The 27,326-nt window shown below is 44.4% G+C and overlaps 1 protein-coding gene across 2 annotated transcripts in view; it reads right to left on the bottom strand.

Annotated features, from left to right (window-relative positions):
- DPP6 (dipeptidyl peptidase like 6) overlaps positions 1-27,326 on the bottom strand; it is a 383,341-nt gene that overhangs the window by 263,558 nt on the left and 92,457 nt on the right. Inside the window, exons 3-4 of one of the 2 annotated variants that reach the window (XM_066627027.1) lie at positions 11,394-11,419; positions 355-372 (exon numbers count right to left, since the gene is read on the bottom strand). The exons of the other annotated variant lie outside the window; for it this stretch is intronic. Coding sequence (XP_066483124.1) covers positions 355-372; positions 11,394-11,419 — 44 coding nt within the window. The remainder of the gene's footprint in view (positions 1-354; positions 373-11,393; positions 11,420-27,326) is intronic. 2 annotated transcript variants of the gene reach the window in all.

Genomic DNA, 27,326 nt, shown 5'->3' with positions numbered 1-27,326 from the left:
TTTCCCACCACTTCTTCTGCAATAGTGTCTACTTAAAACATCCAGCTATCTGATGCTTAGGAAATCAAATTCCTCCCTTTGGAAATTTAAAGATGAACCGATTATAATATGAAAGATGCAGGCAAACTGTTTTAACAAGACTTAGGATTCATAGGCTGCAATCCTAACCACACTTTCCTGAGAGCAAGCCCCACTGAACAAAAGAGGACTTACTCCTGAGTAGACCTGGTCAGGATTGTGCCCATACTTTTTTGCCTTTCCAGCACCTCAGTGTAAAACTGACAGATGCACACATACAAAACCGCTATATTAGCTCAGCACGGAGTGTTTCTGCTGCTGTTAGCTTAGACTAACTTGGCAGCTTTCCTCCAGCTTCTTGTGTTTGCTCCAGCTGGTGTGACCTTGACAGCTATATCACAACAGAGGCCTAGTTCTGGTTTGTAGCTCTATGCTTGGGAGACTTCTGACTTGCAGAAGTTATGCAAGTGAAGATTCACTGCCAGTTAAAAATAATTGCAGGTAGCTGTGATTGTCCATTAGAAACAATTTCCAAATAACTGGAGGATAGTTTTTATCAGGACCAACCAAAACACACACAGTAATGAGAAAGCTTTTGAGTTTCCCAGAATTCTTAAGACTAGATGTTCAGTAAAGAAAAAATGTTTCTAGTCATGAAACAAAAGCTCCATAATCTAAAGTGCATATCAGTCCTACAATAAAACACAGGGGGTGCTACAAAGACATAACTAACTTAGACCATGCTAGGTGCAAAACAGATTTCAGGTAGCCCCAAGTTCTACGGTGACAGACACCAGGGCTGGTAACTCGGTTCTGATGACTCAGAGATGAGTCACGAAAATGCATGTTTTCCTCCAACTCATTTTCACTTGTGAATCATGCATGTGGAAGACTCAGAAAAACACTCAAGTCAGGGCCCCCCTGACTTGGCACTCAACCCCACACATGCTGACTCAAGTCTGCCTATGTCTGGGTGTGCTTGCTTACTGTTTTTGCGGCGTGAAAGTGGAAGCGATTGCTCCGCTTTCCCTTTTGCTGCTGTGCGGAGCCCTGCCAAAGTTTCGCACTGGGCTTCCCGCACCTTGGGGAGGTTGCAGGAGGCTTGGGTAAGTGCTCCCAAGCCCCTGCAGCCCCCTGAGCAGCGCGATCCTGGGGATCGCGCTGCTGCCTTCTCCCTGCCTCCAGAGTGCAGAGGCCAGGGCCTACAGGCTGGGGCGTCGTGACACCTCAGTTTGAAAAGCCCCGGGTTAATGCACCCGAGAGGAGGGGGGAGGTGGGAGTAAGCTCTTTTGCTCATCTCTGCTAGGAAGGAAGGAAGGAAGGAAGGAATGGATGATCATTGGATGCTGAAGGAGGAGCCCAAGGGAGTTCTTGCCTTACAGTTGTCTGCAGAAACCAAGGGAACAGGAGGGATAGTTCATAGCAATCATGCTTTACTCCTCATGGCTCCAGTGTTACTTGGGGCAAGGGGAGGAAGCCTCATTAAATGACCAGCTGCAGTGGGACTATTTCTGAGGAGAGCTGCCAAGGATCAGGTCATCCTGGTAAGCCTTGCAGCTGCTGCGCATGACCTTCCTTCCTCCCTCTTGCTGCTTCTCTCCTGGCTGTCTCCCTGTCTGTTCCACCCCTGCTGCCCTGTTTACAGATGGGCAGGGTGGACATCGGGAGAGTATTCAAAGACAACTCCAACACACACACACACCCCCCTCAGCAGCAACCCTGTTTTTTCCATAGCAGGCTTTTAAATGGGGTGGGCAACTCAAAGGGCAACCTAGAGACTCAGAAAGTGCCCCCATTATGACTTGTTTTCAAGTCAAGTCATTGGGGGTGGTGACTCTAGATTTGACTCAAATCAAGCCATGCTGGGTTTTTCCATTTCTGGTAGATACAATGGCTATTCTCTTTTTGGAAACGTTAAACGTAGTAATACCAATTGGCCCTGATAATGGTATTGTACTACATGTGAGATCTTGGCATCCACTGATTTGACTCACCACTGATATTGATGTCTACCTTTAAATGCCTTGTAACAAGGAAAAAAGCACCAAAATCCAATTTTCTAATAATAATAATAATAAACTTTATTTATATCCCGCCCTTCTCCCCAAAGGGACCCAGGGTGGCTCACAACATATTAAAAACAGATTAAAAACATAATTTAACCACAAATAAAAACATATTAAAAACACATTAACTTATACCCATAAAAACCATAGTCAGATAAAAAGAGCAAAACGTAGCAAATCAGAGGAATCAGGCCTGTAAAAATACTAAAAGATACAGAAAAGATGTTTAAAAAGGCCATGCACTCAGAAGGCTTCTTTAAACAAAAACGTCTTCAGGCCTCGCCGAAAAGTCTCAAGAGAGGGAGCCATTCTCAAGTCAAGGGGAAGGGAGTTCCATAATGTTGGTGCCACTACTGAGAAGGCCCTATTTCTTGCCGCCACCCCATGTACCTCCTTAGGCGGAGGCACTTGTAAAAAGGCCTTCTCTGATGACCTAAGAGGACGAGCCAGATTGTGTGGAAGTAGGTGATCTCTGAGATACCCTGACCCAGAGCAGTATAGGGCTTTAAAGGTCAAAACCAGCACCTTGAATTGGGCCCGGAAACGAATGGGCAGCCAATGCAGCCCCCGGAGAAGCGGGCTGACAGAGTCAAACTGCCTAGCTCCAGTGACCACATGGGCCGCTGCATTCTGCACTAATTGCAGTTTCCAAACCGTCTTCAGGGGCAGCCCCACATAAAGCGCGTTACAATAATCTAACCTCGATGTCACCATGGCATGGATCACCATGGCCAGGTCTGCATGATCCAAGTACGGCCGCAGCGGGCACCAGCCGAAGTTTTCTACCTTCAAGTTGTTAAATAATTATAATTTCATGCCATTAGATTCCATTATTCACCCCAACTATTGGCTGAATGCAGTACAGCATCTATACCAATGCATTCTGGGGCAACAATGGAGGAGCAAGAAACCTGGAAATGGGTCTTTAAAGCTATTTTTCCACTGATTTAATATCCACTGAGGGTTCCAGAACAGAATTCCAGTGGGTAACAAGGCACGACCAGTACCGCCATTAGACAATTCTACTACTAGACAATTCTACCACCATAATTCCATTCACCCTATTCTCATTAAGAGTGTTGCCCTGATCCTTGTACTTTTACTTAGAAGTGTTGTAAATGAAACAAAGGCCCAGTTAGATTGTAACAAGTCATGATAGGAAAAAACAGCATCCAAATGGACTGTCTACATCACATGGTTATGTTCCAGTGCCAGGATCAGTGATGCTGATGAAGGTACAGCTCTGATGAAAGAGATACCCTCATGAGCTGGGCAACGCAGATGACTGAGGGCCCAATCCTATCCAACTTTCCTGCACCGGTGCAGCCATAACGCAACCCCGAGGTAAGGGAACAAATGTTCCCATACCTTGAGGATACATCTGTGACTGCCTCCCCACCGCAGGATGCAGTGCATGCCCCATTGACACAGCTGCTCCGGCACTGGAAAATTGGATAGGATTGGGCCCTGAGACATCAGTATGATGCCAATGCAATATAAAGTCTAATAATGGGGGAAATTTATTTAGCTTAGCTTCTGTGTTTTTCATGCTGCATGAGCAATGAATTAGGTTGTAGTTGTATACAAATTAATAAAGATCATGAAGCAAGATTGAACATACAAAATAAAAAGACAAATATCAAGGTCACTTAGAACAGGAGCAGTCCCCCCCCCCTTTCCATTAAAGAAAAATGAAACTTTCATAGGGTGGTTCCTTCTATTGTGCACTCAAGCTTAGTTCTGGCATTAGACACTGCTAACTGTGCAAATACCACCATAGTGACACCTGGTGGCAATGTAGACAGTATTTACAAATACGTAAGAAGTCAGTGAAAAGAGAAAATGCACCCATAAGCCCCACTTCTGAAAGTGTTTCAGTGTATTATTAGAGGGAAGATGGAGCCTTTCAAGTCAAGAAATGTGGGATCTGAGCTGCTACCAGCAAAAGGAAGAGACTATGATGACAGGGGAGGCTTCTACCACATCAATCAGATTAAGAACTCCTCGTCTTCAAGGCGGTTGCCGCACTGAATATTTAATTCTTCATAATACTCAGAAGTGGAACAGCCTCATTTTCACTTATCCATGATAATACAGATTTATAGGCTGTTTAAAATGATCTGCATGCAAGATAATGCATTCTTCTTACTGTAAATGTTGCAAGAAAAGACCTTACATAAGCATTTCTCTTTTGCTTTGGATCCTTTTACATATTTGAGTAACACAGCTGGGGAAAAAATATTCAATAGCTCATCTACTTCTATGAAGCATCTGTTTTCCTGCAGGAAATTTTGGAGACGAAAAGTAGACTATTCAAACGTACAAACTTTGACACATGACAGAGCTACAAATTGGCCTGACAGACTTAACAATTTTCTGAGGTTCCATTTTTGCATGGTTTCTGAGGCTGTATGACCTACATGCCTTATGACTAGAGATGGTGGAAAACAGTGATAATGAACTAAAAACCACATAACACCACTTTCTGCACTTCTCATTTTTGTATTTTGTAAAAAAAAAAACAGCCCCAAAAAACTTCTCTAAGGGTGCGATCCTCACCAACTTTCCAGCACTGACATAGCTGTGCCAATGTGGGGTGCACTGCATCCTGCAGTGGGAAGGCAATCAAGAAGGCCTTCTCAAGGTAAGGGCATGTTTGTTACCTTAACTTGGGGCTGCATTGTGGCTATGTCAGTGCTGGAAAGTTGGTTAGGACTGCACCTTAAATCTCAGTAGATCTGATGAACAACAGCCAAAGTGCACCTCCTCAACTGATACTCCATTACACTAAGCAAACACTATACTTCTATTGTTTATGCCAATAAAGGATTCTATATCTATCTATACTTCTATTGGATAACACATATGGTATTTGTGTGGGAAAATGGCTGAAACATATAAAACCATCCCAAATTTAAGTGGATAGATATGACCTGGATGTAATGAATTTATAGGGAAGATAGCCAGAATCCAGGCAACACTTATTTCCATACAGGCCATCATGAAACCTGTTGAACAGACAGATTGGGTATTAGGAGTTTGGTCCAATTATGGCTTCAACACAAGGGCACCAGTTTGTTTGTTCTCATCCACATGAGCCAAAAACACTGCAACCACCTTAGAATGTCTCTGTCACTGTGATGAATCTAGCAATGTGTTACTTCAGTGCACTCTTGAGCTGACATTTACTGTGCAACTCTGAATACTGGAGATGCTGCAAGAGACGCTCATATTGTGCTAGCAGACACTGGACAGCAACTGAACTCTGTCTCATCTGTTTTATAATGAGGACAGCAAAGGTGAAATTACAGCATGTTCATTCTTTCAAGACACTCCAAGGCGGACTAATGAGCACTTTGCTAAACAGCACATCATGTTAGACCTTTTTGCCTCCCTCCCATTTTATAAAACAACATCTGAGAGAGGAAAGGAGGAGGGTAAGAACAAAAGGAGTTCAGTGCAGCATGATACAATATCCCAATACAAAGCTGTCCAGGGTTGTCAGACTCGGAATCCCAAAATAGGGGAAGCTTAATTTGCATATTATGGGAATGTGCTTTGCGTGTGGTTCCATATCACCAGAGGAAATGTTCTTGAAGTTGCTTTATGCCATCGAATAACCTTCACTTTTACACTGAAGCCCTCTAATATACTGAGGCTCAGAACTTTTCAGAAGCACCAAGGACAGCACAGCTGATCATGGAATAAGATTCAAAGATCCCAATACCCACCAGTGCAAGATCACGACTGATGGCTTTCTGCCAATGCGTTAAGCCCGACGTCAGACCCTGGCTCCACAAAAATAGCCATCAGCACCATGGCACTGATTGCTGCCTTCGCTGAGCATACCAGTGGCCTGCCGAAGGTGCTTTCAAGACAGAATCATGTTTAGGATTCTTAATTTCAGATTCAAAGACATGACTTATGCTTCATATTTTCAGGATTCAATACACTTTTACACTGAAGCCCTCTAATATACTGAGGCTCAGAACTTTTCAGAAGCACCAAGGACAGCACAGCTGATCATGGAATAAGATTCAAAGATCCCAATACCCACCAGTGCAAGATCACGACTGATGGCTTTCTGCCAATGCGTTAAGCCCGACGTCAGACCCTGGCTCCACAAAAATAGCCATCAGCACCATGGCACTGATTGCTGCCTTCGCTGAGCATACCAGTGGCCTGCCGAAGGTGCTTTCAAGTCAGAATCATGTTTAGGATTCTTAATTTCAGATTCAAAGACATGACTTATGCTTCATATTTTCAGGATTCAATACACTTTTACACTGAAGCCCTCTAATATACTGAGGCTCAGAACTTTTCAGAAGCACCAAGGACAGCACAGCTGATCATGGAATAAGATTCAAAGATCCCAATACCCACCAGTGCAAGATCACGACTGATGGCTTTCTGCCAATGCGTTAAGCCCAACGTCAGACCCTGGCTCCACAAAAATAGCCATCAGCACCATGGCACTGATTGCTGCCTTCGCTGAGCATACCAGTGGCCTGCCGAAGGTGCTTTCAAGACAGAATCATGTTTAGGATTCTTAATTTCAGATTCAAAGACATGACTTATGCTTCATATTTTCAGGATTCAATACACTTTTCCAGACATCTGCAAACTCTGAATGCTGCTCAGCATTCATCTAACTTTCAAGTTCAGCGGCCTGCAGATTGAAAGGACTATATGCACATGTGAAGAAAGGAAAAGGCTTCCAGGATCTCTGGATTCCTCTCCAGCTACATCCTGCTGCTGCTTCAGTATGCTAATTTGTGGTGGACTGATGAATAAAGGATCCTGCCAGGGAAACAGGGAAGGGGAAGGAAAGGGGGGGGAGGAAAGTGGTGAATTCACACTCACTAAAAATCTTCAAGCAGGGACACAAAAAGCATCTGCTGGAGATGCTCTAAGAGGATTTTCTGCTACAGGTTGAACTAGATGACCTTTTAGGTCCCTTCCAACTCTATGATCGTATGAGATTAGTTTTTATGACATTTGGCAGTAATATTTACAGCATCATTTATGGAGAACAAGAATACTGGATTCACACCTATGGGAAATTTTATTTAATGTTCACCACAAAAATTCCTTGGAGTTCATTGTGAAATACAAAGTGGTCAACCATCAGTCTGATGTTCTTTTGATTTTTCTTATCTAATTCAGAATACTCCAGAAACAGTAATCTACAGCCTACAATCAATTGCCTTTCAAAATAAGCAACTGCTATGGAATACATGGAAATGAAAACTGTTTTCCTCTTTGAGAAATCCAGTACTTTACAATTGCTTTTATTGAAGCTGAACCTTTTTTTTTGTGCTCCACTCAATTAAGAACCAGAAAAGATAGCACTCCCTTGAATCGATGTAAAAATGACCTTATGTAACTACTCTGAATGAGCTCAAGACTATTATCAACAGTATTATTATTGTAATGCAGCATGTAATACTCATCCTGTAGGCCTTGGAGACCAGATTACAACCTAAAAATAGTTCTTTAACTTCATTCTAACAGTGATCAAAAGTTTCTTCTTCTCTGGCAAGCCTGCAGCCTGCAAACTGTGTCTCTAATAGGAAGGAGGTAAGCAGTGACATTGCCCAATCTATTCATCTGTCAGTAGGGGATCAAGCTCCTGATTAACCTCCAGCTCAGGGCAGCCAACATACAAACCAGGGGAAACGAGGCTTTAACAAGGGAAAATTACATATGAGGCAGGCACATGTAAAATTGCATAAACTAGATCACTACAGCAAGACCCTTACAAACAAAGAGGGCTGGAATCGTGAGTGCTATTACAAGGATTTCCTTTTCCTGCCTTGATTGGTACTTTCTGCTACAGTTCATGTGCTCTGCAATTGTGCCAGATGTTTGCCTTGGCTTTAGTTTTCTTGCTGAAGTGGAATCCCTAATGTCAATGTGAAATTTACTAACCTAAGCCTCAAGGTTTAGGATATAATTCAGAAGGCAACCTTTTCCCATTTTCTCCTCCTCCTCTTTAAAATCATTCTTCTAGGAAAAGCGCAATTAACAGAAACGAATCCCACCGGCTGTGCGGAGCTGTCATACACCTCCAGGGATGCAGTAATTTAACTTAATGCCACATAGATGAACACTATTCAAAAGTGCTGGAATGTCAACCAGCAGGGAAAAAGACAACCACGGAAGAAGGTTTTATAAGTGTGGAACCAGCTGTTGTTACACTCTGAAAATAGCTAAGTTTAAATGTCAGTTTCCCCTTTGCAGATCTTTATGGTTTCCAGCAGCTTCCATTCAGATTATTACTATATGCTAGGAACAGCCCATTATGCTAAACATAAGGGCATGGAAGGATGAAGAATTTCAGGCCTTTCTGCAGTTTTGCTCACCACCACCCTGAATAGCCAAAGTGGCAAAGGGCACAATCCTAACCAGGTCTACTCAGAAGTAAGTCCTATTTTGTTCAATGGGACTTACTCTCAGGAAAGTGTGGTTAGGATTGCATCCAAAGCTACTTTACTGATGTAAGACCCTCTCTGGCTTACTCTACATGCCATTTAGGTTTTACAAGAGCTCCTGCTGAATGCTCAAAATAGTTAGAGGGGCTTTTCAAGCATTCACTAGGAACACACTGTTGATTAAACCATAGACCTGTTGCTTGAACCAGAGCTTCCCCCCCCCCCCAATTCAGCAAGACCCCAAAAAAAAGGTCTGGGGAAGAAAGAACAGAGGACAACAACTCCCTTTGATATTTTGTTATCCCTTGGTTACAAATGAAGCCAGGAGAGTAATTTCCTGATGGAGATCAAGAGATTTGTACTGAGAAAAGTCAACTACAACCCCTCCTCCTGAGAAGTCTTTCACCATTCCTAGAAGCAAGCAAGTTCTCAAGCACTGTTGGGGCTAGAACCAGGCAAACTATAAATTGTTTCACTGCTACCTCATGTTGTGAGCCATGAGGGCTACAGACTGCATGGTTTCTTGAGCAGTGATGCATATCCAGGATGGTTTCACTCAGTCAGCCAGTTTATTGGCTCCCCGCTGAGCTGGAAAGACTTAGAAAAGGTTCTCGGTTAGCTGAGACTTTGGCTGGGTGGAAGCGATGTCCACTGTGCTTTAGAGAGCCAATTTCTGGCACCAGCAGAACATTGGCACCTGCCTGCCACAATTCATCAATCATGAATTGAATGGTGAGGAGGAGAGGGTTGAAAGTTCTTCTCTTGCTCATCACGGAGACCATCACCATTGCTAGGTTGAGAATCATGGACAGCTCTGCTTTTCAACATTGACTCTTCTGTTTCCCTTAGCCTTCTAAGAAAGCAAGTAATGTTTCTCCCCCCTCCACTGTCAACACATACTCACAACCCTCTCCTAAATCTAATTTGTGAATCTTGAGGGGGTAAATGGGAAGCTTCAGAAACATTGCCTCACCTCTGTAATTCTGGACAGAAGATTGCATTATTTCTACTTTCTACATAATGTCTTGCATGCTGTGGGTGGTCTGGGCCCAGGAGGGGAGCGGAGCCAGGATCCATCACTTAGGCCAGATCCTAACCCCCCTCCTGGGCAACCCAGCACAATGTCAAGACTGCTTGGATCTGCGCCACCTCTTTAGGTGGCACAGACTACCCCAATGCAGCTGCTGCCATATTACCTGGCATAAGGGGAATTAATTCCCCTTGCCCAGGGCTGAGCCCCAGCCAGCCCCAACCCTGCACTTGATACAGTGCAATCCTACCAGCCTGCCTGTTCCAGCACATGTTAGGATTGGGTTAAATATCTAGATCAGGGGTGCTCAATAGGTGGATCGCGATCTACCAGTAGATCGCGAGGCAAAATGAGTAGATCGCTGAGCCCTGTCTCTCCAAACTGTTAATATGTCAGTTTCGTCTAGTGACTAGACGAAACTGACATATTTAGCTGACACTAAACTGACACTGAAACTGACACTTTAGCTGCTCTTCAGGCATGCAGCAACAAAACTGACGAAACTGACTAGACTCTAGCAGGGGCTCCATACATTAAAGGGGGTGTCTGTCAGATGCTTCCTTCCCCCCCTGGTAGATCTCCGGGCCTTGCTGGGTTTCAAAGTAGCTCTCAAGTCAAAAAAGTGTGAGCACCCCTGATCTAGATCACCTGGTAATCTCAAGTTGATGATGAGAGAAATGAAAACAACTTCACAGGAAGCTAACCAAGCAATTAAATCCATTCTAACCAAACACATTTTGTATTCTATGCCATTTTGCTTTACAACTGGCATGGCCCAGAAATAACGCAGTATTTCATGTGGGATATTTCTGTCCACATTTCAATTTTAAAAGTACAAGACAGAAAACCTTTTGAGCCCTAGCTCCTCCAGTTAGCAGGGGACTGGCAGAGAAGAAAGAATATGGAACATGATTTAATGTTGTTTAATAGAATTAAATGCATTTCCCCACAGTTTGGAGAAGGCCTCTGGCCAAAACAACGATGCTCAGCTTGTTTTCCAATAAGCAAAATATATTACGATTTAAAGGTGCAATTTCTTTTTTATTTTGTTTTCTTTAAATATATATTGGGTTCTGCTCAAGGTAGTAATGCCGCATTCCATGGATGTGTAAACCTGCCAGGTGTGGCAATAAAACTGCCTGAATTAAGTCTATGCCAATACATCTATTGCAAAAACATCCTAAACAAAGAATACCATTCTAGTGGAACATAAATTGTCAGGCACATAGGAATCGCCTGATCTGACCATAGGTCTATTTTTTCGTCACCAGTATCACCAGTAGTGGCTAGTCAGATGCTTCTGGGAAGCAGGACAAAGATTGTGATAGTGTCTGTCCTGAGCATCTAATACTTTGAAATATTTTATTTATCTGTCAAGATTTGAATTGCATACTGCCCATGAATGCGATGGTCTGATGCTCTGTCAACATCAGCATCCATGCTGAATATTAACACACTTTCTAGAGGATGCTCTGAATCTGCTCCTCTCTCTGGAAGGCTTATAATATTCCCTCACACCCCCTTGGTTCAATCTACCCACCATTAAAGGCCTTGCTCTGCAGAAATACAAATTTCTCTCTTTCCCCCAACAGGGCTGACCACTTACAGCAGGAAATCTTCAAAATGCATAGAATCTTTTTTTCTTCTTTTTCAAGTCATGTGCTATAAGCCACCAGAAAAATCCATATATTAATGAATTACACGAAGAAGTACATCCTTCTGTTTGTCCTGAATTTGCCACAATCTGCTTGTAGGAACCTAAGTTTTGGTAGGATTCACATGACAGCTATAACATGATTTGTCTTCTAAATTAAATTTGTCTTCTAAATTAAAAATGTACCAAACTTCCCCCCCCCCCCCCATCTTTCTTTCTGTGAGGATGGAAGACTGAACTGTGAAATGATAGATCAGGAAACTTTAGCCAGGGCCAAATCAAGTTTGGTCGGGGGCGCAGAAAGGTCTTTTCATATGGGAGACTTTAGTACACAACTATTGCGTCTCTCTCTCCACTCCATTAGAGAAAGACAGTCAATTTCAATCCTGCAGTCTATCCAGGCATATGTATTCATATTATAATGCCGTTGTACAAATCGATGGTAAGGCCACACCTGGAGTATTGTGTCCAGTTCTGGTCACCATATCTCAAAGAGGACATAGTGGAAACGGAAAAGGTGCAAAAGAGAGCGACTAAGATGAATACTGGGCTGGGGCACCTTCCTTATGAGGAAAGGCTACGGCATTTGGGCCTCTTCAGCCTAGAAAAGAGGCGCCTGAGGGGGGACATGATTGAGACATACAAAATTATGCATGGGAAGGATAAAGTGGATAGAGAGATGCTCTTTACACTCTCACATAACACCAGAACCAGGGGACATTCACTAAAATTGAGTGTTGGGAGAGTTGGGACAGACAAAAGAAATATTTCTTTATTCAGCATGTGGTTGGTCTGTGGAACTCCTTGCCACAGGATGTGGTGATGGCATCTGGCCTAGATGCCTTTAAAAGGGGACTGGACAAGTTTCTGGAGGAAAAATCCATTACAGGTTACAAGCCATGATGTGTATGTGCAACCTCCTGATTTTAGAAATGGGCTATGTCAGAATGCCAGATGCAGGGAAGGGCACCAGGATGCAGGTCTCTTGTTATCTGGTGTGCTCCCTGGGGCATTTGGTGGGCCGCTGTGAGATACAGGAAGCTGGACTAGATGGGCCTATGGCTTGATCCAGCACTGTTCCCCACCGTTCCCCACTGGGACATTTTGAGGCCTTCCTTGATAGTTTGCCAAGCAAAAAGCCACTGATTTTGTTGCTGCCGCCTGTAATAAAGTGTCTCTATGTCAAAAAACAGACTCCTTTCACTAGAGGGCATACCAAGGACAATCTCTCAGTTGTACTCAGGAGAAAGATTTATGGATGGCAGGCGCTCTCTCTCATACAAGAAACAGAAGCCTGAAGAAAAGAAGCGATAACAGATACTAGGGAGCATTGTACCCTTTTGTCCAACCACAGAAAGTGTTCCTCTGATGTCGTTTAGCATTCTCACTACAATGTTAAACTAGCTCCAACTAGAAAGTGTTAGCTTTGGCAACATTATGTCTTCCCATCCTTGCTGTTTATGGAAGGGAGGGGGAGGAAGAAGAAAGGTAGACTTTATTAGATTTTTTTTTCATAAAGTGGAGCATTCCATCTTATTGCATCAGAGATATTGGCCCCTGCCCCCTACAGTACCACAATAGATTTACCAAAACCTTTCAGCCCACTCTTATGTGACATTGCCACCATTGGAACTAGCATTACAGTGGCAGAACGTACTTTACGGCCCTGCAAACGCCGGTGCAGAAGCAAACATAGCCACGCGCTTTTGGACTGTAGCCACAGACATCCTTCATGCTGCTGCAGGGAGAAGGCCTGCCAACCTTCTAAGTTGGCAGGGTGGCACACTGAGGCAGGGTAAGCCAAGGGTGTGTTAGAGGCAAGAGGGGGTGGGCAACTTTCACCAGATGTTATTCCCCCTGGTGCAGACTGACATAATAATAATAATAATATACAGTATTTATATACCGCCTTTCTTGGTCTTTATTCAAGACTTTATTCAAGGCGGTTTACACAGGCAGGCTTATTAAATCCACGCAGGGATTTTTACAAATTGAAAGAAGGTTCTCTCTTTCAAGAACCACCACATTCAAGATGTTACGCTCCGATCTGGTTTAACATTCTGGCCTCCATCCTCCCACGCTCCGAGCAGATGGAACAGCTCAGCTGCAGCTTGCCAGCTGCTTCAAGGTCGCACGGTGCCGGTGGCCTCGAACTGCCGACCTTGTGGATGTTAATCTTCAGGCAAATGGAGGCTCTACCCTCTAGACCAGACCTCCTGCCCAGACCAGACCTCCTGCCCAGACATATGCCTTTGTCTCCTTAGACTTGCACCAGGTAAGGAGATGCTACAGGTCTGAGGAGCCTAAATGGGTGTCAACGGACTTACGGGTGGGCAAGGGAAAATATTTTTCCTTTCCCCTCCCAAACCTCCAGATTAGCCCACCACTACCACAGCAAGCAGCACAGCCCATTTTGGCATAGTCACATTCCATGATGTGGAAAAGTATAGGTGGTATGGATACATAGCTTAGTTTTGGTTTTGTAGATGCTGCTTTGGATGTTATTTTCACCTTATTTGATATTGTTCTGTTTTATTCTACTGAAGTCCCCTTGGGCTTCCATTCCAGTATTAAACTGACTACAGTCCTTCTGGGAGCAGCAGAAGAACACCTTTGAATCTAAGCCAAAGGTTCCCTTACTCCAACAGAAGAAGCCTTCTTCCAAAGTGAGGAAAACTGGGATAGAATGGTTTTAAAATAAACCACCTATTCATCCGAGTCTTCTTCAAGATGGGAGTCAGTGGCTTTCTACAAGAGCACATCCATTAAGATCACCTAACAGAACAGATTTTGCTGCACTGGAGGTGAGAGGATGAATGCAGCAGGGCCATTTCAGTCCCAAATGTCTTGAATTAACATCTAGGCAAGTCTACCTGCCAGCCAACCACCTTGCAAACAGTACAAAGCCTTGCTATTAGACAGTTGAGGGATTTATGGGATTCCAGATGTGTCTGAGGTGAGAACTATTCCAAAATATGCTTCTGTATAGAAGTTGTGAAATAGGAGTGCACAAGGCATCTGCTGAAATTTTAAAATCCTTTCATTTGCGTACTTATTTTTAAACACACATTTTCATACTGCATTAGCCCTGAATGAGTCAAGGCAAGTAACACAATTATACAAGAGACCCCTAGCAACAACAGCTATCAGTTTATGAAGTAGCAAAGCTGACGTTAGAAGCACATTCAGAAACCCACCTGATCAAAACACATACATGAAAAGGGGACTGACAAATATAGTCACCTGCAAAACAAAACAAAAACAGCTATAGGGTTGTCAGAGTTCCAAGGGGTTGCATTTTAGAAAGGTTTTGTCACCTCTTAGACAAAAGATTGATCTTCAGGAATCCATTAGAATAGAAAAAGGCCCCCCCCCCATTGTCCAAGTACTGTACTTTTTCTCAGAGACGCTTACACTTCATTTGTCACTATCGTTTATTTCTGAGCTCCTGCCTACAGTCTCTTAGCCAGGCATGCAAAATCTAACATTTCCTGGATACTCTCTTAGCAACCATTGAGGCTCCATTTATTCAGTATCCCCCATCCTGCTCTCTCTCTCCTGTACTTCTGATCCACCCTGTGCTTGGGGAAGGATCAGACATCTCTGCCAACAGATTTTTGTTTCACTTGCTGCTTTTGACTCATCACTTCTGAGATCTAATTCATCTGGACCTGGTGCTTTGTCAAACTTAAAACAGCCCTAATCTGCTGTGGTATCATCGCAAAACCTTTTAACATTTTCCACTGCCCAGAGGAAAAAAAAAATGTATTCCACACTTGCAGATTTGACCTTCAGTTCTTCTGTCAATGCTTAAGGGAAAATACTGTATTTGTGTGACCTTTCAGCTACGTTGGTTACCCCGGCCCTTTTGCCCGCATGGCTGCTGGGATGTCTCTAGGGTATTTCAAGTATCAGGCATGGTGAATCAGCATGCCCGACACTTGCAAGACACAACAGGAACTGCATTGATCGGTGCTAGTCCAAAGTGGGATTAGCATGGATAGTACTAAAGAAAAATGACTTTCACTCACACTCTTTCACTCTTATTCTAGCTGATATCTCTTTCTAAAGGTGCCTTTCCCTCAGCTTCTAGTTCAGCACTGCATCACTGTATCAACCACTGGCAATCTGCCACTCAAGGAATGTATTAGATAATGGACCTTGTTATGTTCTAGAGATGTTGACCCAACAGTCTATTATACTAGATGAGACCAGGGCGGGCCCAAGCATGGATACACCCCCACATCTGAGGGGTAAGTTGCTGCTGATATCCTCATTGATTGCCCTGCCCAGCCAGAGACACGAAGAGGGTAAGTTTTGCTGAATTCAGTGATATTGACTACTTAATAGACATAACTTGTATTAGGCCAGTGGTTCTCAAGTTTTTCAGTGCCAAGACCCATTTTTTAGAATATCAGGAAGTGATGTCATTAACCTGGAAGTGATGTCATGGCTGGAAGTGACATCATCAAGCAGGAACATTTTAATGCCCCATACAACAAAATCAAATCAATTAAGTAAATAAAAGTTTACAATAAGTTTAAAAATTTATTTGAAAGAAGAACTTCCCTAACCCTCCCAAGCAGTTGCTGATCTGTTTTTTTAAATATTTCTAAAATCCCAAAGACTGCAATCCTATACATACTTTATACATACTTACCCAAGAGAAAGCTACACTGACTATCACTGTTAAAAGCATATACATAGTAGCCTGTTCTAAGTACAGAACTGCAACATTTCCCCCAGTGCAGTCCCATACCATGGTAGCATCAAGTCCAAAACAACAAAAATAAAACAAACATTGAAGTGAATGGGGACCCACCTGAAAATGGCTCGTGATCCACCTAGTGGGTCCCAACCCATCTGTTGGCAACCTTCAGTCTCGAAAGACTCTGGTATCGCGCTCTGAATGGTGTTTCTGGAACAGCGTCTAGTGTGGCTGAAAAGGCCGATTCGGGAGTGACAATCCCTTCCACACTGGGAGCAAGTGCAGTCTGTCCCTGGTCTGTCTCCCTGGCTATGGACCTTCCTTCTTTGCCTCAGACTGTTGGCCAAGTGTCTCTTCAAACTGGGAAAGGCCATGCTGCACAGCCTGCATCCAAGCAGGACGCTCAGAGGCCAGGGTTTCCCACCTGTTGAGGTCCACTCCTAAGGCCTTCAAATCCCTCTTGCAGATGTATCACAGCTGTGGTCTACCTGTAGGGCGCTTTCCTTGCACGAGTTCTCCATAGAGGAGATCCTTTGGGATCCGGCAACCCACAGTTTGAGAAACACTGTATTAAGCAGTTAGAAAGGGTAACCAAGGTAGCTGCTTTAAGACCCTGGCAAAAAGGAAAAGATATGTTTTCTAAATAAATAAATCTTGCTCAAGTCTATTCTTAACTGAAAAGAGTTGTTCTGTAAGAACCATACATATTTACAAACATCGTTGTTGGCAACCTTCAGTCTCGAAAGACTATGGTATCGCGCTCTGAATAGTGGTTCTGGAACAGCGTCTAGTATGGCTGAAAAGGCCAATTCGGGAGTGGTTTTAAAAGTCACCAGAGGACAGTCTATAATCTTTTAATTACAGGGAACTATCCAAGTACGTATTTTGTTGTCTCTAGTTTTAATTGTACAAGTTATATTATTTTTCAAAAGAACTGTACCTTCACATCACATTGATTCAGCTTCATGCCATTCTCTGCTGCTCTCAGATTACAATTGTTTGTATGACTGCATAACCCTTCATACAGTAGTTGCTATGCTACATTTAAGAAGATTATCCATACCCTAAGAGCTTAAGTAATTGGCAAAAAAGGAAGTAACCAAAACTTGAGTCTCTGCCATATGAACCTGGGGTCAGAAAGCGATTATCCATAAGCAGGAAACAGTGGGATTTCTCAAATTCTTCATGCTTTTCCATTGGAGAACTAAATTAGACTTTACATAGAAATGCACATAATGAAGCCCAAACTTTTTTTTTTTAATTAGCCAGGGAGGCCCCACTTTTAAGAAGCATAGCAGCACAGGGAAGGATGCATAATCCTTTCCTCACCAGCAGTTTTTTCCCTTTAAAACCCCCCCTGAAGCCTGCAGTTCCATCATGAGATTCCAGATACACAATTTCAGGTATAAACATGCTTCCTATAGGGATGGGAAGCCATTTCAGAACTTATCTGAAGCAGAAAATTGTCTGTCTGAAAAAGGATTAAGCACCCAGTCTCTTTGCTATTTCACATCTCATACACTCAGTTGCCCAAAGCCATGTTTAATTTAAAAACATTTTTGGCATTGTTGCATGCATTTGCAGGTGACCAGGCAAGGGCTGAACAGAGCTCTGGAGCTTCTACAGCATGACTAGTGTTGTCATCAGCAAGAGTGCACAGGTGTTGCCCTAAAAATTTTTTTGAAAGGACCTTGCTAATTGATAAAATGTTGCTTATTGATGTGGACACTCCAGAAGACAATTAAATCAAGGAGAAATAGTTGGAAAAGATCACAAAATGTATTGTATTGGCAACCTTCAGTCTCGAAAGACTATGGTATCGCGCTCTGAAAGGTGGTTCTGGCACAGCGTCTAGTGTGGCTGAAAAGGCCAATCCGGGAGTGACAATCCCTTCCACACCGGGAGCAAGTGCAGTCTGTCCCTGGTCTGTCTCCCTGGCTATGGGCCTTCCTTCTTTGCCTCTTAGCCTCAGACTGTTGGCAAAGTGTCTCTTCAAACTGGGAAAGGCCATGCTGCACAGCCTGCCTCCAAGCGGGCCGCTCAGAGGCCAGGGTTTCCCACTTATTGAGGTCCATCCCTAAGGCCTTCAGATCCCTCTTGCAGATGTCCTTGTATCGCAGCTGTGGTCTACCTGTAGGGCGCTTTCCTTGCACCAGTTCTCCATAGAGGAGATCCTTTGGGATCCGGCCATCATCCATTCTCACGACATGACCAAGCCAACGCAGGCGTCTCTGTTTCAGCAGTGAATACATGCTAGGGATTCCAGCACGTTCCAGGACTGTGTTGTTTGGAACTTTGTCCTGCCAGGTGATGCCGAGGATGCGTCGGAGGCAGCGCATGTGGAAAGCGCTCAGTTTCCTCTCCTGTTGTGAGCGAAGAGTCCATGACTCGCTGCAGTACAGAAGTGTACTCAGGACGCAAGCTCTGTAGACCTGGATCTTGGTATGTTCCGTCAGCTTCTTGTTGGACCAGACTCTCTTTGTGAGTCTGGAAAACGTGGTAGCTGCTTTACCGATGCGCTTGTTTAGCTCGGTATCGAGAGAATGTGTGTCGGAGATCGTTGAGCCAAGGTACACAAAGTCATGGACAACCTCCAGTTCATGCTCAGAGACTGTAATGCAGGGAGGTGAGTCCACATCCTGAACCATGACCTGTGTTTTCTTCAGGCTGATTGTCAGACCAAAATCTTGGCAGGCCTTGCTAAAACGATCCATGAGCTGCTGGAGATCTTTGGCAGAGTGGGTAGTGACAGCTGCATCGTCGGCAAAGAGGAAGTCACGCAGACATTTCAGCTGGACTTTGGATTTTGCTCTCAGTCTGGAGAGGTTGAAGAGCTTTCCGTCTGATCTGGTCCGGAGATAGATGTCTTCTGTTGCAGTTCCAAAGGCCTGCTTCAGCAGGACAGCGAAGAAAATCCCAAACAAGGTTGCTGCAAGAACACAGCCCTGCTTCACTCCGCTTCGGATGTCAAAAGGGTCTGATGTGGAGCCATCGAAGACAACAGTGCCCTTCATGTCCTTGTGGAAAGATCTGATGATGCTGAGGAGCCTGGGTGGACATCCAATCTTGGGTAGAATCTTGAAGAGGCCGTCTCTGCTGACCAGGTCGAAAGCCTTTGTGAGATCTATGAAGGCTATAAAGAGTGGCTGTCGTTGTTCCCTGCATTTCTCCTGCAGTTGTCTAAGGGAGAATACCATATCAGTGGTGGACCTGTTGGCTCGGAATCCACACTGCGATTCTGGATAGACGCTCTCTGCAAGTACCTGGAGCCTCTTTAGTACAACTCGGGCAAACAGCTTTCCTACAACGCTAAGGAGAGAGATGCCGCGGTAGTTGTTGCAGTCACCCCTGTCACCTTTGTTCTTGTACAGCGTGATGATGTTTGCATCCCTCATGTCTTGAGGTACTCCACCTTCTCTCCAGCAGAGACAGAGGATTTCATGCAGCTCAGTGACGATGATCTCTTTGCAGCATTTTAGGACTTTAGCAGGGATGCTGTCTTTTCCAGGTGCCTTGCCAAAGGCAAGGGAGTCCAGGGCCACGTGAAGTTCTTCTAGGGTTGGTTCACTGTCAAGCTCTTCCAGCACAGGCAGGCACTCAATGTTGTTCAGTGCTTCTTCGGTGACTACATTTTCTCTGGAATATAGCTCAGAGTAGTGCTGCACCCAGCGTTCCATCTGCTGCGCCCGATCCTGGATGACCTCGCCTGTGGCAGACTTCAGAGGGGCAATTTTCTTCTGTGTTGGACCTAGGGCCTGCTTGATACCATCATACATCCCCTTGATGTTGCCCGTGTCAGCTGCTATCTGTATCTCGGAACAGAGCTGGAGCCAGTAGTCGTTAGCACATCTCCTGGCAGTCTGTTGGACTTTGCTGCGAGCAGTTCGGAGGACCTGCAGGTTGCGCTCACTGGGACAGGCCTTGTATGCTGCTTGAGCTCTCCTCTTTTCCTCAATGACTGGTGTCAACTCCTCAGAGTGGGCTTCAAACCAGTCTGCCGCCTTGTTGGTCTTCTTGCCGAATATGGACAAGGCGGTGTTGTAAACGGTATTCTTGAAATGTTCCCATCTGTTGGATGCGTTTGCGTCGGCCGGGCCTGGAAGAGATTCATCAAGCGCTTGTGCAAATTCCTCCACTTTTCTCTGATCCCGGGTCTTGCTGGTATCAATGCAAGGTCTTCCTTCCTTTTTCGTGTGATACAGTCGCTTTGTTTGCAGTTTCACTCTGCTGCACACCAGGGAGTGGTCAGTGTCGCAGGCAGCACCATGATAACTGCATGTGAACTTGATGCTGGGAAGGCTGGAGCGTCTGGTGAGGATCAGGTCGAGCTGGTGCCAGTGCTTTGATCTTGGATGTCTCCAAGAGACTCTATGTTGGGGCTTTGTGTTGAAGAATGTGTTGCTGACACAGAGACCGTGATGACAGCAAAACTCTAGCAGGCGTTGGCCATTTTCGTTCATCCTCCCAGTGCCAAACTGACCTAAGCAAGTGGGCCATGAACTGTTATCAGCACCAACTCTAGCATTGAAATCGCCGAGGATGAACAATGGCTCTTTTACAGGGATTTTCTTGACAGTGGTGGCCAGGTCATCATAGAATTTGTCTTTGGCTTCTGCTGGAGACGACAGAGTCGGTGCATAAGCACTGATGAGAGTGATAGGTCCTGCTGATGACTGGAGCTGCAGGGACAAAATTCTTTCACTTCCCACAGTAGGTGGGATGATGGATTTCAGCAGGGTATTTCTGACCGCAAAGCCAACGCCATGTTCCCTGGTTTCGTTTGGTGGTTTTCCCTGCCAGAAAAATGAGAAATTTCTCTCCTTGACAGATCTGGAATCTGGCAGCCTAGTCTCTTGAAGGGCGACGATGTCCATCTGCAGTCTGCTCAGCTCCATGTCGATGACAGCTGTTTTGCGTGCGTCGTCTATTTCTTGCAGGTCATCAGAGAAGCCAGGTGTCATTGTCCTAACGTTCCAGGTGCCCAGCTTTAGGGCAGGAGTTTTCTGTTTTCTATTGCATGGTGCAGAGTTGTCGATCCGCTTGTCGGTTTTCACCCTAAACCCCACGCACCCCATGAGGTTAACGGACCGTGGCGAGGCAACACCTTACTGGCTGGGGACTGCCCAGCTTAAGGCGGGCGGTAGCTGCCCAATGAGATGCAATGATCTCTCCCACCGTCGGAAGCAGCCCCTGGCGTCATGCTCTACGCCAATCGAGCAAAGACTTATAACCGGTAAACTGCTGCTTCCCGTGTTGTGCCGACGCCGTATGGCGAAGTTGGAGTGTCCTCTCCAGTGCGCGAAGCCTGGGTAAAGAAGGTATGGAGGATAGGCTGTTACCCATGCAGCAAATCCCCCCTCTCCACGTCGCTGGAATGGTCCAATGGAAAGGCAGAAGCCAATACGGTTGGTTCCAGCGGCGTCGCAGGAGTTGCCAGAACGTGACTGTGTTCAGCCATGAACTGCCTAAGGGACTCCGGCTCCTGATTTTGCCTCGAGGTTGACTCCTGAAGCCTTTTCCAGAACTGGATGTAGCCACAAGGCAGTGGAGGTTTGAGGTCAGAGTTTCCTTCTCTTAGATGAGCTGCCTTCCTAGGCTGACGAGTCCCATCTACCCGGTGGCTGTTTAGTCGCCTCTTACGACAAGTACAGCCAAACTGAGGGCCTATTCTTAGCCCCCAGCCCCCAGGGGTTACATTTTTATACAACTGTAAAAAATGTAAAGACCTAGAAATTGAAATATAGCACCTTTGGGGAGAGAAGACTACCAATACCCCTATTGTCATTGGTGCACTCAGCACAATCCCCCAAACCCCTAAGAAATATCTGGGTTAGACAGACAAGATAACCCTTAAACAACTGCAAACCACACTACTAGGAGAATTGAATACTGTATGACAATATCTCACCAGTTCTTAACTCTTGGATACAGTTTGAACTAGTAAGCACTCAAAAACCCCAGTCCAAACACATGGTTGATTATGACATCACAAGATGATTTTAAAAAATCATACTCACAAAGCTTACTGGTCACTACAATTGGTATGTTTGTGGTATCTCCTATTTTCCCGCAAAACTATTTCCAAAGTTCATAAAGGATTATTTTTATCACCATCGTCAGCCTGCCTTTATATAAAAGTTATTTTAAGGAAAATGTTTTATGACAACTGAGAATCTGTTTAAATAAGATTCTTATTGTCACTCATTTATGAATGATAGCACCTTCAATTTGTGAACAAACTTGAGCGGATGAGAAATACTACCTTCTGGAACTGTAAAAAAAAAAAAGAAATAAAAAGACCAGCAATCTTTTCTAAATTATAAATTGCAAAATTTTATCCTGTTTTACTCAACCGAGAAGGGAATCAATGAAAAGAGAGACAACATTATGATATAGCACACCAGGAAAAAATACTGACAAATCACTAAAATAGTTCAATTAAATGACACCCCTGCCCAACGATCCACTTGGTTCGCAAAAATGCTCTACGGGCCCAATCCTATCCAGCACAGAAGTGGCAGCTCCAAATGCCTACCGCTTAGATCCTGTGCTGGATCTGAGCAGGCTGGAGGTCTCTGTGAGGGAATGGGACTCTTGTCCCCTTACCCTGAGTAAAGCCCCAGCTGAACAGGGATTCTCAAGTTTGTGTCAGCTATTCCACTCAGAAGCCAGACACGGGGGATAGGATTTAGTGGCAGCTATTCCACTCAGAAGCCAGACACGGGGGATAGGATTTAGTGGAGGAGACCCTCCTGTTTCTGCCCCTCTCCCTGTTCCACCTTCTCTCCCTTCTCCTCCATCCAGGCATGCTTCCCCCACACTGCTTGGTGCTTACCTGCACTCTGCAGGATGCTGGGGCTCTTGCTAAGGTGTCAGTGGGGCAGCCCAGGCCTCCCCGCTGGTGCTGTTTATTCACAAGGTGATGCAAATGTGCCTTATGGCATGCTTGGGACACCCAGTATCGGTGCTGAGGCTCATTTGGATCAGGCTGCTCAAGATCCAAACATGCAGTTTCTCCACAAACTATTTTTAGAGCCTAGAATAGTTTTTTTGTTGTTAAACTGGAATTTGAAACAAAATAAAGCTAGGGACCATCTAGCTAGACTGAGTTAAGGAATATGTTTTGCTTTGTCTGCTAAGTGACTCCAGCCAGCACACAAACGTCCACAGGTTTAATGCAGCTGCCTGTGCGGGGGGGGGGGGGGAATGGGATGGGATGAAAGATTTGAGTAACATCCCTGCTCCATCTGCTGGGCACTAATGGTAACTGCAATCATTGAATGAAAACTGCACATTTTCCATCAGCCAGCTTGTACACTTACTACCCACCTTTCTTTCTCCCATTTTGTTTAATTCCATTTTCTTTTAGTTACATCAGTGGATGGTCATGTCTCTTTGCCCCACAGACATTACTGAGGGTTTGATTTTTATTAAGAACCTCTGGGATTCTGTGCTGTTCTGTGAAGGGTATCCCCCCCCCCAGAAACCACTCCCCACACCTTGTCTCAGTAGCCTGGGATGGCAGTGATGGATACAAACTACTATGGTTTTTCCCCATTCAGTTGCTGGCCCAGTAAAAAACATGGAGCAGGAAGGGGTGAGTGCATGTTGACCACAAGTCACTACTCCCCTTGGTCAGCCTGCCTTCCCCCAGGAGTCTGGCTACTTTTGCTTTAGCTGCTTACAAAAATACATTGAACCAAATGTAGTTTGTTGTGAGCTGGATATAGGGCATGTAATTAGTCGATGCCTTGCCAATGCGTTTTTCCTCCTACAATTCTGTTTTTAAATTGGTTTTGATATTATATTGTTGTGATTTTTGCTTGGTAATTATACTTTTATTGCTATGGCCTGTGGCTAAAAGAGATAAGCGAATCTGAAACAAAAATATTGCTCAGTTCTCATATTAAAACGGCAGTGGATTTTAGTGTGTGTTTGTTCTTTTTGCCTCCCCGAACCAATCTCAAGGGTTTGGAGAAAGTGGCAACATATTTAAAACCAAAATAGAATACAAACTTAAATCAAAAGATAAACGGCTGCAATACTCCACCTTTTTGCTCACATGGACTGGTTCATGAGCTACCAGCCAGCTCAATACTGCAAATATCTTTATAGTAACCTATCTCCACTACTACTAGGAGTCAGATCACTGTGTTCTCCATGGCTGAAGACACCACACAATTTTCAAAAGGTAACATCAGAAGTAGCAGGCTGGGGTTCCAACTGTGCATGAAATGACTCTCCACAGAGTGAAGGTAATGTCAAGACTAACTGCTTCGGCCAACCAATAATGACATAAATATGTGTATTAAAATATTACATTTAATTATCTAAAGATAAATGTCAGAGATTCTGAAAAACAGTTTTTTAAAGATCAAGCTGTGTGTATAAATTAAACACTTGAACACAGCAAAGAAAAAAGTTATTTACAATTCTAAATATCATACCATTCCCCAGAGTTACAAGATCAATATTGTAGTTTGGCACATCTCAAAGTGACAGATGGGGCGATTAAAAAATACCAAGCAACATATATTTTCTGCTGGGGGGAAAAACTGCTACACTTTGGCATTCTCAAATTTGCATGTCAAGGTCCTGTGAGAGAAAAGCTGTGGAGAAAATGATAGAAAGTTCAGACGCCAATGAGAGAGGCTATCATTTTTTTGTTTGTTTCTGGAGGAAATAAAATTTACTTACTTGCAACAATTGCAAGACGGTTAGAATTTGGAAGGATTTATATTCTCTTTTGAACTGTATATCCCTTAAAGGCATTTTGTCAAAGCTTATTGACTTGAGGGCCAAATCCAATCCAACTTTCCAGTGGTGATGCACTTATACCAATGGAGTGTGCACCGCATTCTATGGTGGAGAGCAGTCACAGAGACCTCCTCGGGATAAGGGAACACTTGTTCCCTTACCTTGGGGCTGCATTGCAGTTGCACTTTTGCTGGAAAGTTGGATAGGTTCAGGTCCTAAGAGCCCAATCCTATGCATGTCTACTCAGAAGTCAGTCCCATTATAGCCAATGGGAATTACTCCCAGGGAAATGTAGCTAGCCTGAGCCTTCTTTACATAATTTTGAAGGAAAACTGTTGAGGATTACACAACTTTAGAAATCTCATAGGAGACTAGTCTTGTCAGAGAGGCCCACAGAGAAGTGAGTAGCACTGGGGTGGTGGGCCAAGGCCATAATCTCTACTCCCCAAATGGCCTTTCAGGAAGCCCTGCAAGTTGTAACTGCCTCCGCTTTCATACTTGAGGCTTTCCGCTACAGCAGTGGTATTCAAACTGGGGTGTTGCGATGCCCCAGCCTGTGGGTCCTGGCCTCTGCCCCCTTAAGGGGCGGGGGCACCAGGAGACAGGGGGAAGGCAGGGGAGGGGGGCTGCAGGGGCTTGGGTGCACTTGCCCAAGCCTCCTGCAGCCTCCCGGGGGTGCAGGGAGCCCTGCGCAAACTTCGGCAGGGCCCCCCAGGTCAGGAAAAGTGAAAGCAGAGCGATCGCGCCTCGCTCCGCAAAACCTGAAACGGAGCACGATCGCTCCACTTTCCCTTCTGACTGGGCTGCAGGGACTGGGGTACACCCTCCAGTCCCTGCAGCAGCTGTCCCTGTGTGCGGGGAGCCCTGTGCGAGCGCCTGCAGGGCGCCCCAGGTCAGGGAAAGCGAGAGTGGGGCGACTGCATTCCACTTCCGCTTTTGCAGAGGCAGAGCAGGTGCATGGGGATGAGTGCCAAATCAGGGGCATCCCCGAGTCTTTTTCAGAGTCTTCCACGTGCATGACTCACGAGTCACAGAGTCACCCAAAGTCGTGTATTTGCGTGACTCACCCAACACTGCTAGATTGAGCCCATTACATCACTGGCAATAAATAAAATAAATAAACATGCCACCTATACCCATAACAGTTTCAAAAGCTCCATTTTGTTGTGAAAGATATCGCCAATGTCCATTTATCAAGCAGCTCCTGCTTTGTCAAGAAAATGCAAACAGCATGTTGGCCAGGATGCTCACTCAAATTACAAATACCCCTCCTCTGCTTTGATATCTGCACAAGCATGACATGGGCAGAAACTGTGGAAAACCAGCATCTTTTCTTTCACCTGCAAAGAGAACGCATATATCTGAAAATACTTCAATGCCTTGGCAGTGCACAAACAATTAGTTTGAAGATACAGTGAAGAAGAGAAGAATGGCAATGCATCTGATTAAGAAAGGGGAAATAAATGCTGAGAACTAGATTTTTTCCTAGTAGCAGCTCTTAATGCTCTTTCCTATGGGGCAGATGCAGTTAAAATCCATACTAACATATAATCACAATATTCATAGCAATGCTTTGGTATGAAAAATGTATAAAAATCTGCAAATTTTGCTTCATATTTGCATTTGCAGATAAGTGTCCCCAAAAAGGACAATAGGCTTGCTGTTATCAGATACCTGGGAGGAGCAGAAAGCTTACAGTGCAATCCTATGAATGTCCATTAAGTAGTAACTCCCATTGTGTTCAGCGGAAAGTGTGCATAGGATTGCAACCTTAACTGCATAAGTTCTCATGCAATTAAGCCAATCCAGGATATGATGACCAACAGTGAATGCAGTCTGCATTAAGGCATGCATGCTGCTCAGGCTTCCAAATAGGGAACATGATGCACTATTTAAGCAATTGTTCAGATCTGTACTTCTAGGAATGAGGATCTTGATACCGAATTGTGGATAATATGCTGCATTCAGTGCACATCAGTAATTCAGACCTGCTTTTCATACAACTCCCAAACAAATGATAGGTGAAAAAGTATCCACTAACAAAGAGGTGCAGATGAATGCAAGAGGTGCACAAAATTAACCCACGCAGGCTTGTGCCTGTGTGTGTTTCCTGCATCTCAATTCCAACATCTACATTTCAAGCTCATGCAAATACTGGCCTTTGCCTTAGTTCATCTTCTCTCAATTTCTCCACACCTGTTCCTTGACACTCTCTACAGTGTATCTCTCTAGCACAGATCTTCCCCTGGCTTTGCTACCTTTATTCTTTTCTAAGTGACCTGATTGTATCCTACCAGGTCTTCCGAGTAAGGTAATTGGCAATTACTTATTTTTTGACATATGCAGGAAATCTAGTAAAATATAATTCAAATTCTGTTACCACTGACGAACTCCTCTTGTGGATTGGTATCAACCTGGGCTCATTTCGGATTCCAATAACTCTGGCTCTTTCTATTGCAAGAGATTGTTAAAAATACACTCTGTGTGCCTTGTGCTGCTCCTTATCACGTCTCTTCATGTTCCCAGCTAAGGAAACCACAAATTGTGCATTTGCCCTTATTTCTTCCTGCTGTAGTAGTTCACTTGTTCTTATTTTTTTAAAAAGAAAATTTTGTTATCCCTGTATAAATTTTGTAAGGAACAATCTGTTAAAAGTATA

Source organism: Tiliqua scincoides, chromosome 5 (genome assembly GCF_035046505.1).
Source record: "Tiliqua scincoides isolate rTilSci1 chromosome 5, rTilSci1.hap2, whole genome shotgun sequence".
Lineage (NCBI taxonomy): Eukaryota > Metazoa > Chordata > Lepidosauria > Squamata > Scincidae > Tiliqua > Tiliqua scincoides.
The sequence above is the reverse complement of the archived record's forward strand: the minus strand, read 5'-3'. Positions and strand labels throughout refer to the sequence as shown.